This window comes from Aptenodytes forsteri, unplaced genomic scaffold (assembly GCF_000699145.1).
Source record: "Aptenodytes forsteri isolate BGI_AS27 unplaced genomic scaffold, ASM69914v1 Scaffold264, whole genome shotgun sequence".
Taxonomy (NCBI): domain Eukaryota; kingdom Metazoa; phylum Chordata; class Aves; order Sphenisciformes; family Spheniscidae; genus Aptenodytes; species Aptenodytes forsteri.
Window position 1 is genome coordinate 890,348 of NW_008795936.1, and position 11,035 is coordinate 901,382.

Here is an 11,035-nt window from a genome sequence, read left to right on the forward strand (position 1 = left end):
TATGCCTTGAGCTCAGTTTTAGTGAGGCACAGAGAGCTGTTTGTAGCCGTTTTCTTGTGTATGTTTGTAAGCAAAGTAACTATTAGTTATCGTATTGTGCTTTATGCTGGGCTACTCTGTATTTACATCCCCTCAAACCACATAGATGCTGCTAGCATGCCCCAGGCTTTTCCCTATGATTCCAGGAAGGGCTGAATCCAAAATATTGTTTTACCATACCTGTGTTAGATCATCAGTTGCAGGCAGCTAATAAACACAACACTCTGTCTCAACAGGGGAGCTTTAAGGACTGGAGAGGTCAGTTTTTGACAGTTTAGTTTTCCTAGCCTGCTAGTAGCCACCACGCCTGGTTCACTCAGGGGCCAAATCCTGCTCCTGTGTGCAGGGCTTCCTGTTCATAATTTCCCTCAATAGACTCATCTTGCTAAGATCGTCCTGGAGGGTGGAATTGGCTCTGAGCACCAGCCATTGCCTTCACTGCTTCAACTGGCCTTAATCACTTTCTCTGACACCCAGATGATCAGAGGAAGAGATTATCAGCCACTTCTATTAGCCAGAGAAGTTAGAATAGGGATTTTATCAGAAAAACAACTGTGTTCACTCCAAGAATACATAAGATAAACTAAGATACTTCCTTCACTTGAATGTGCCTCTTGTTCAAGCTCGCTTAATGGATCCTTGGCAGTAAATCAAGGCTTAGACCTGCCTGCATAAGAAACTCTTCTCTGCTTAAACTAAACTAATTATTGCTAGACTGTGCTGATACTGAATGCAAACACGCTGGAACCAATTTTGGCCTCTGGGGTAGCTTTGGATGCCTATTTTAAAGCAAGGCTCTTTAAACTATTTAATATATATTTCTACTAGTAGCTAGCACCAGTCTAACTACATGGATTTTGCAACAGGAGAGCAACTCTTCGTGGCTGAGCTCTTTCCTCTTGGCTCCCTCAGACATTTATTTATGTGTAACTTGCACGCCTGGGCACCTTCCGCCATGACTAAGTGGCTGCACATCCTGAAAGGGAATAAATTTTGGTATGTGAGTCTTGTGGTTTACCTTGGAAGAAAACAATCCTTTCACTTGCAGCAAAAAACTCTTTAACTATAAGGTTCCTGGAGTGCTAGAGGCCATTGTTACGAAAATTACTTAAACAGACATGTTTTGTGGAGATTCCTTCTCCGATCCCATTAACCTTTTGCATTAGAGGAGTGACAGTACCTGCTCTGGAGTTTTTTGAGAAAGAATAGCCATTGAACCTCCTGCCTCTTCAGTAGGATAGTCAGGAAACTTGCCTATGATATGCCTGTGTGAGAAACAAAAGATGGAAAAGGAATTAAAATCCATAATTTTTCATCTGGTTGACAAAGATGTTAGATGGTGGGGAAGCATGCTCTCCCTCACTTCCTATTCAAAACCAGAGTGCTGTAATTCCTCCTATGATAGTGGCTTCTTGTCCAGTAAATTCATTAGAACAGTTACTAACTCATGTCTCTTGTCCTGTGGCCCACCAAACATTTAAAGTTCTCAGGGAATTTCTTAGGACTGCACATCACTTCACAGCTGAGAGACTTAGCTTGAAGTGTTTATGTTTATAGCTCTGCTCTCTGCTTTCAGGATCTAGCTTTTTTAAAAAATTCATTTTATTTAAATCAGTTTTTGATCTACAAATTCCAGATTGTATTTTTGTGTGAGCATCTCGCCCTTAAAAATTTCTAATGTACTTGCACAAATAGGCGGTGATGAAAGCTGGGGAGGTAGCAATGAGAGGCTTTGTGGTAAGGTTTCATGGATGGCATGGATAACATAGTGTGCTTCCAGACCTTTCAGAAAGAGATTAAAAGATATAAATAATAATTACAATCTAAAGGACATTTATATTGATACGAATGTTTCACTTCTTTCACTTTTGTAGTTTTTTGCATTATATCAGTAAGACTTTCTGTTTGTTTGGTAATATCAGGAAGATTTTCTGTTCCAAAGAAAATTCTGACACTTCAGAAAAATCCTTGTGCTACTTTCAAACAGAATGGTAACGTTTTCCTCTAAATGAAATGAAATTTTCCCTTGAGAAGAAAATAGCTCAGAAAGGTCAGTGTGATTCATAAAAATGGCTTTCATTTTTTTAAAACAACTGGTACCTTGAGGGTTTTTCCTAGTCTACTGTTAAGCAGTAGACTCAACTTTTAAACTGCGAACCTTGGAACAGAGCATCAGTTATGTTTCTATAATGTGTACAGTTTGGATCCCTAGCTAGTATTAATGTAATACAAATTACAAAAGAATAAACAAACATTTGTCTGTGACTGTAAGCTCTGACTTGCATGTTCAACAATTACTAGTTCTATATGCAAACAGATGCAAAACTTTCGTTGCTGATTCCTAGAAACCAGTTTGCATGAACAAAGGGATGTCATTGTTTGTTAGTGTATTTTTTTTCTTAAAATCTAGTAAGAATGGGATTTTGGCCTCAAACCTGCATCATCTAGTTTATTTAATGTTAGATCGTGTTTCTTTTTTTACAAACAGCCAGAAAATAGCTCAATTTTATGTTAAATGCAATCTTGTTTTAAATGCTGCTACAAGTGTGGCTTCCAGCAACAAATTTCTCAAAATCTGATATTAAGGCTGTTACTACTTTACTAATGCCAGCTGGGGGGAAGGAAAGGCAATATGCACTGCGGGTGAAGAATCAGTTTGGAGTCTACCACCTACTGAATGTGGTATCAGTGCCAGCTTTCAATATTTATTAGTGTTAGATTTGGTATTTGTATTAGCTTTTCGCTTTTAAATCACTTACAGCTCTTGGAGATGGAAATATTTACCCTTTGGATATGTATGATGAGTGTATATCTGAGTGCTGTAGAAATCCTATCAAATTCTCAAATTTGAAAGTGGGTTCCAGTTTGTTTATAACTTGTATCTTCTGTGATTCTACTTCTCGCAGCTGGTGCAGCTGCTTGGGATGACATGGCTCATCTCATCTTTTTGTAGCAGCTACAGCAATCGCCTGTGTTGAAAAATAACTTGAGGTGAAGAGAAGGCAATGCCAATCTTTTCATACAAGTGAAAAAGTGACTGGGTCTTTGGTTGGGGGCAATGCAGAATGTAAGTTCCCATGGTCATCAGTGACCTGAGAGCAGCTACCACACGTTTCAGTCGTGCTAATTCTTCAGGGACATCTATTTTTTCTGGACTTCATCCTTTCTTGTGTACTGTTGTTTAGCATATCAATCGCTGTCTAATGGTCAGGGAGTAGTATTCTTAAGTCTTGTTTCCCTATCTGACTTCTTGTGGGTTTTCCTCGTTCTGTTCTAGGTTTAAATGACTACAACTTCAATCTTGTAATGCCTGGAAAGCATGTACATGCATGACCCTAATAGACAAATTTCCTCTCTTTACGAAACCCTCTGAGTTCGGAGGTTAAACCAGGGATTCATTTGGCCTGTAAATCTGCACGGAAAAATGCAGTCATTGATCTTCCTGGTCAAAAGTCCACTTTTAAATGTAATTAATCTCAATTTTCATTCCCCATTCACTTTTTGGCAGCATTCTACTCAAAGAGCCATCACAATGGGTTGTCTGACACATTTGTCATAAGATACTAATTTGGATTTAACTGGACATAAAATTCTATTTTGTATAAGCTTGTTTTATAGTTGTTGATAATGACAAAACAGCAGGATAAAATGAGCAGCCAGCATGCACTCCATGAACAGCCAAGGGTATTCCTATATCTTTGTTCCATCAGATATGCTACACACCATCTGTGGCTCAAGAGGATTCCATCAGGCATGTCCCACATTGAACAGGGAACAGCTCTTGAACTAGGAGGATCTTCCAAACATGGGGAATGACTATGAGCTTGCTTTAAGGTAATAATTGTTCAAATAACTTTAAACTGTCATACCCTTTTGCAACTTCCTAGAAACAGTGAAGCATTCATGATTAGAACCAGCTTAAGGCAGTAATACTGAAATAAAATTAATCCAGATGGTGTAGAACTTGTTCCAAACTTGGGCCTAGAATGCTATTTTGTTTTGCTGGAGCCAGGAGCTCTGGTGTAGAGGAGGGCTTCGTGGTGGAAATCCTTCTTGGTTCCACCTATGTGGCACTAATGGCACAACCATGCTGTAAACCAAGACTTAAAAGAAGGTGGGAGCTGCAGAGGTTCCCGTAGTCAGTAAGTAGCCTGAAAATTGAACTGGGGACTAGAGGAGCGTTATATCTGGACCTGCATTGTTCATTGACTCCAAAAGTTGAGTTGCAACTACAGTCACTGTAAGGTTTTAGCCCATTAGAGATCACTGGGTGAGAATTTCAGGCTGGCGTTTGTTAGATTGCTCTCTTGGTTAGTGAAAAAAGAAAACTACTTGGTCTCCATTTCCTCTAATCTAACCAGCATTTATTTTCAATATTCATAGTACCTTGACACTTCCTTTGCATGTCAGTCAGTATATCTAGCTGACAGATTACCCACAAAGTTCACACACCCTGATGCTTTCTCTGCATGTCACTGAAAAGGGAGCGCTATGCAAAAACTAAACCAGTGATCAGGAAAGTCTGAAAGTGATGTTGTATGTTGATGGGGAGAGGAGAATGTAAAAAGCTTAAGCTCTTGGTAAGAAGAGTATTGGAGTGTGCAATATATTTGAGAGACATCATACATGTCAGAAACACCTGGTTCCAAGGCAAGTCAAAGCTAATGAATCTGTTACTTATTATTGTCTCAATGTTTGCAGGGAAAAAAAATCCAATTGTGCTTTTCCAGCATCTCATAAAAATGTGCAAATGCCAGAACTGGGAGAAGCAACTGTTATTTTCAACATGATTGCTTCAGTGGGAGGGCTGACAACGTGTTAAGGACTGCAAGCAAAAGCAGAGGCAAATTCTATTGTAACCATCAGATTTCATATGGAGGATGCAGTTCTAGTAGAACTGTTTGCCTAAATGAACAAATGAAATTTGTAAAAAGTATGGCTGCTTGGTAGGACTGGACTTGGTGGCTGCACAGAAATCAAATAAGGTGAGATGGAAGGGTAGGGCTAGGAAGAAACCTCCACCTTGTGAGAAACTTCAGCAGTACCCTAGGGAAGGAAGCCCTTATAGACTAAAGACCCCAAAGCCTGCTGCTTCCCAGTCTGCAGGCAAGGAGCTGAGGATGGTTCTTGTGGGTGACCTGCTCCCTGTTGTGTATTCACAGGCCACTGAACAGAAACTTTTGTTTGGGAGCCTTGCTTGTACTGCTGCAAATCAAACTGATGCCTACTGTGAACTCTGTTTGACACTCAAAATATCTTTGGGTGAGAGCCACTGCTTTAACAGAACTATGAAATGTTTTTGTGCTGCAGAGGACATTGCTGAAGAAGGGACCTTTAGAAACTGTGGTATGTGAGAAATCCATTACTTTTCTGGAAAGCAGTTAAATCCTGTCAATGGGAACATAGCATGGGTTTGGTAAACAGCTTTACAGAAAAGACATCTAACTGGAATGAATGGGAGCCCTAAATCTGAATCAAATCAGCTCAACTGGAAGAGTAAGGGGATGAACAAAGATGGAGGAGTGAAAAGAGATGTTCTTCCATTCCCAGCGAAGTAAGAAAAGGATCTAATAAGATTCTTGCACTGTTTCTTGAGTTACATTCTGTTCTCTGGTTCACTGTTACTGCTATCCCCTTTTCCAAACTTATTCCTCTTATAACAACTTAGATCTGTCGAGTATAATTTAAAAAGAATGATCTTCTACGGTCTGCAATGCAAACCCTTTTGTCTCTGATTGTGTAGCATAGTTCTGGCTCTTCTGGGCTCAATTTTTGTTTTAGCACACAACCTACATAAATGTCCAGGTTTTAACTAGGTTCGAATGGTTCTTTAACATCTCCAAATCACCACCAGACTTGGTATGAGTCAGTGTGATTGGCAGCCTCTGCTGAAGTCTCTGCTCAGCACCAAATGCTGTGGCACCTCAATTCTGACCTATAAAATAAATTCCTTGTCTGTGTGCTGACCCTACACTGTGCTCGTCTCATCTGCTGCTTCCTCCCCTCCTCATTTCAGGAGCATCACCATTTTTTTCTTAAGTCTTTTCTCTCTGTTCCACATTGCTCAGGGATGGTTATAGTTAAGGCTAAATATGGCTGTTGATTTATGAGAACACACCATTGATTTAAACATTTTGTCTGGTAATAGACTCAACAAGTTACTACCTACTCTGTTCTCTGGCATGACTTTACACATGTTATTCTCTAGCTAATTGCATAAAAGGCCTTGTCAGGAAAAATAAAAAATTGTTCTTTGGAGGAAAAAGAGGGTTTTAACTCTTTTCAGAGTAAGAAAGGATGTGGGCTGTGTGCAGAAGAAAAGGCATGAATGATGGCTCTAGGCAGAGGGACAGCGGAGTGTTTTGTACAGAAAAGGAACGAAAACAAAGTGGGGGGGAACACTTTAAAGAAATAAACCCTCGTTGTTTTGTAGTTCTTGCCTGTTTCTGTAATCCCACCTGAGATGGGTTCTCTCAAACTACTTAAATAGCAGTGTTGGTTTATTTTAGGTGTCTTTGCTGTGGCATTTTCTTTCCTTTCGTGTGTGCTTTCTTTAGCTCTTTGAAAAATCACTTCCAGAAAAAATAACCTACACAAATATAGAATTACTTATAAAACAAGATTAATTTACACAGGCTTCCTGTCATCTTTAATGGGTTTGGACACTGACATATTACAACTTGTGTTTTATCTAAGGTCCTGATCCCTCCAAGCATTTGCTTGTATGTGTGATCGTTATGCATGGAAGTAATTCAGTGGAGTGACTTGCAGAGAGAAGTGTTTGGAGGATTGGAAACTTTATTGTTCTGGATAAATATTTGGCTTTAAAAATTTAAGATCAAATGTTGTGAGACCAACAGTGTGCAAGAAGCAATGTTCCCATGGAGGAATGAGTGTGAAAGGTTTGTGGGGAAAGGTGATATCCTTTATTACACTAACTATCATAATTAGAAACAATAGATGGCCTTTTGGGTACCCAATACCTGCCTTAGATCTGAAATGGTAGAAGTGAGCTTCAAAGCCCAAGTAATAGTTGGGAACAGTTGTTGGAGGGGACAGACCTAAACATGGAATGTGGTAATTATCTCTGATAGTTTTATTACATGTGGTATTTTTGGCCGGGAAAGGTAGACCTTTGGCTGACCCAGTACAGTTGTTTTTAAGCTTCTTGAATTCTTACAGTTAAATAGTTTGTTCTGCTTTGTCATAAAGTTATTTTACTTTTTCAAGGATCCTCCTGGTCTTTAAGGATAGCAATAGGTAATTAGCGTACTGGAAAAAAGGGAATCTGCGTTCCCCTTCAGACAGACTTGAGCATGAGCTTCCTCTGCCAGGACTCCTGGTTATCCTGCTTCCTGCTGTAAACCATAGGGGAAAAGGATTTTTTGACCTATTGGTAACTTCAAAATTCTGACAAAAATTATTGCTGGTTTAAAATGGCAAAAGGTATTTCTCCTTGAATTGAATCAGAGACATGGGAAGGTAGCACTGCAAATTACTGCTAAGTTTTTTGAATTAATATAAAAGGCAATATGGGCATGAGTAATGCCAAGGAGAAACAAAAAGATTTATTTTACAGTTCCAATATTAGCTTAAATTAAAAAAAAAAAATTGGAAAAATCAGAACAAAAATTTGGCAATATCAACACTCACAAAATGTTCTGGTGCTCTGATTTTGCACGTTCCTCCTTCCCCTCAAAAAATATTGCCAAAAGTTTTTTCAGAGCTCAAATCTGAATTAACCCAGGATTGGGAGAAGTCACATCCTGACCGACGTAACTGAACTCCTTCGCAAGAGCTAATAACATCCAACCCATACTGAAAGCTTAGACAAACCTAGAGAAGGTGAGTATTAAATTTACCTACCATGGCACGGAAATGGAAATAGGATTAAAGGGACGGGTTATTTAGGTTTTTTGGCTTGACTCCTGCAATGCAGAACAGTCTTGGGCAGAGCTGCTGGTAAGCCTGGTGTGAGGTGCTCTGCAGTAACAGTGAAAGCATCTCCTGGTAGACCCAAGGACACCTGGATGTCCCATCCCTGCCCTTGGAGGGAATGGTTTCTGAGCAAGGAGCAGGGTATGTCACGGTGTCACACAGCGGTTTCTAGTCCACGGTATTTCTACTGCTGTTGGCCTTGCTAGGCCTACCAGTAACTGCCTTGTTAGTGAGGAATTCATTAAATTGACTGTATGTACTTGTGTTGGGGTAAAATCTTGCTTATCAGAAACAGGCCTGAGAGAACCAGAAATCCTGCCTTTTTGCTTCTCTGAAAGCTACAGAACAGATACTGACATCCAACACTGTACCCATGTTTTGCTTCCTAGGTCTACACTTCTTTTAGTGCCTGTTCTTCTATTTTGGACTTGTTCATCATCCCGTGTTTACCGGAGCCATGAAGCAGGCTATTTTCCTCCAGGGGCTGTCTCAAAAGGGGAAGCAGCCCTTCACCTTTTTCACAGTCAGACTGTTCCTAGGCTTATTTCCAGTGTCAGCTCCTGTTGACTGCCTACAGCCTTTTGAGGAATGTGATCCTGTGAACTCGCCTGTAAGGAGAGTGGGTCGAGCAATCCTTCCTGCAGAGGAAGACACCCCCCCCCCCCGCCCCTCAGGGCCCAGCACCATGTCTGGGGGACTTGGCTGATGGAGTAATGAGTACTCTGGGGCACGCAACTCTCACTGTAAACTCTCATCTGTTTTGATTTTCTTCTATCTTTCCATTCTCCTTAGAGCGAGGTCAAAAATACAGAAGCTGGCTCAAAGAAATGCCAGGTCAAATTCCCCTTGCATTTACTGAATTCCTTACCTTTGGTCAGCTTATCCTGCCTTCACAGAATGCCGAATCCTGACTCAAATTGGCAATATTTCCTGTGCTTAGTATTAAACTTAAGAGACTGAAACAATTATGGCCAGTCTTAAGCAAGATTACTTTAACTCAGAATAGAAGCTTTGCGAGAATAGCTTTCCTGCAGAGTCAGCCAGAGGGAATCAACAGTACTTTATTAACACAATATGAATTCTGTAAAGAGGAAAATAAAGCATGTGATTTTTGTAGCAAGGCCAGCCAAAAGAAATAACTTGCCCTCCAACATCACAAGTTTCTTTGGGATTTGGAGTGAAATGGAGTATAGGGAGCATTTTGTCTTATCGGATTTGTTTGAGAAATTCGAGCAATCGCTTTTGCTTCTAGAAGTCAAGGTGTTAGCGAAACAAAATGCATCCCTATGGAAGGGAAAGCAGGCTGTAAACTGGGCATGGCTGCTTTAAATTATTTTGCCATGGCCCATCACTTTAGCCTGAAGATATTGCTTTGGGAGGAGGACTGAGAAGTGATACCCTGGATAGGGTGCCCACCTGGAAAAGTGCCACTTACACCTCAGCTCTGTCAGCTCTCTCAGGACTTTGCCCTCCTCCTTGTTCTGAAATGTTTTTGCATATGCTGTATTTCTTCTGCCACCACCTGACTGTGAAAGGTACTTGAAGTATTTCAAGGGTATTAGCAGTATTAGCTGATTAAAAACTCTCTGAAATTACTGCGCTCGCCCTGAACCTATTGCTTATGCTGGATGGGTAGCTGTGTGCACGCATAATAAATTCAACGCACTTGGGGCATGTCAAACTCCCTGCATGTGCTATGTGGCATATGCACCCTTTATATGTGTCCAGAAAATTGGGGACTAAGAGCCTGAAAATGAACAGAGAAGCTTTGTGCTTTGATCTTTAAATACTGGAATAAATACAGCATGGCATGTAAGAGTAATATGTAGCCTTTTGTGTCAGTGGTTAAAACAACCCAGCCTACCTGATGCAAGTGTGGTAAAATGAGGTGATTCTGGTTTGCAACTGCTTGCGTTCTTTCACAGTGTGATGAAGATGGGTAAATCTGAGGTGATGTTGATGGTGGCATGAGACACATTTCAGTAGCTAGATCTCTGTCTGCCTTATGTCTATGGTATCATAGCAGAAATACAGTCCAGTCTGGCATAACTTTAACTTGCCTTGTTTTTTGCCTCCCTGGATTAAAATGATCTGTATGTGCACACTGTCCTCTTCAACCACTATATCATGGCTGTCCCATTCATGGATCACTGTATCTCTGACCTGCTGCCTGCCCATGATTTGACTTTAAGCTTTTGTAAAGGACAATGTGTAATCAGCATCTGTCAGGCATCACATTACTGCTTGGGAGAGTGGCTTGCTACTCCATTTAAGACTGATATTGTAGTGCTCTGCTAATGGCACTACTTGTAGCTAAGACTGCATTTCCTTGAAAAGCACTTGTGATGCGGCAGAAAAACTTCAGTGGGGAATGAGAAGCTGAAAATGGCACACAGTATGTTCCCAGGTTTTAAAGAAGGCAACCAAATACGCTGCTCTCTATTTCACTGCTGCTAACATTCTTGTCCACTTCAAGAGATCCAGTTCTCTGTGGTTTGCATGAGTGTTTAAATGAACTATTTAATGATAAATCTGAGGCAATTTCATGCATATGAAAGCAGTCACAGTGCCTGATTTTTCAATGTTCATACCAATTGGCTTGTGCAGCCTTATTTGAATAAATCACAATCAGGTGTACACAGTGTAAAACCAGGAAAAAACTGAGACTGATACTGAAGAATATTGCAGAGAATTTGTATATAAAGTTAGAGATGTTTACAGACTCCTGGTCAATGCTAATAACCAAATAGCTCAGTAGCAAGAAAAATAATTTAGAATCTCTGCTTTGGCAATTTAAAAAAGTGAGAAAAGACAAGGACAAACATTCCAGATGAGCTCAATTAGAAGCCAGTGTCAGGCTGGTATTAAGAGCATCCATTTACCAACAGTGTTACCTGAAAAACCCAGTCATCTCTGCAGTCTGAGACACACTGTAATGCCTTGAGATGCCAAGTTTGTTAACCCTCACCTTTTAGTTTTGTGAAAGAATCATAGAATCATAGAATCATTGAGGTTGGAAAAGACCTCTAAGATCATCGAGTCCAACCGTCAACCCAAC

At 40.3% G+C, this 11,035-nt stretch overlaps 1 protein-coding gene across 1 annotated transcript in view; it reads right to left on the reverse strand.

Moving 5' to 3' along the window:
* The window catches only part of IQCA1 (IQ motif containing with AAA domain 1), a gene marked incomplete at its 3' end in the record, with an annotated part of 126,934 nt that overhangs the window by 57,307 nt on the left and 58,592 nt on the right, over positions 1-11,035 (reverse strand). Inside the window, exon 7 of the mRNA XM_019473617.1 lies at positions 1,220-1,304. Coding sequence (XP_019329162.1) covers positions 1,220-1,304 — 85 coding nt within the window. The remainder of the gene's footprint in view (positions 1-1,219; positions 1,305-11,035) is intronic.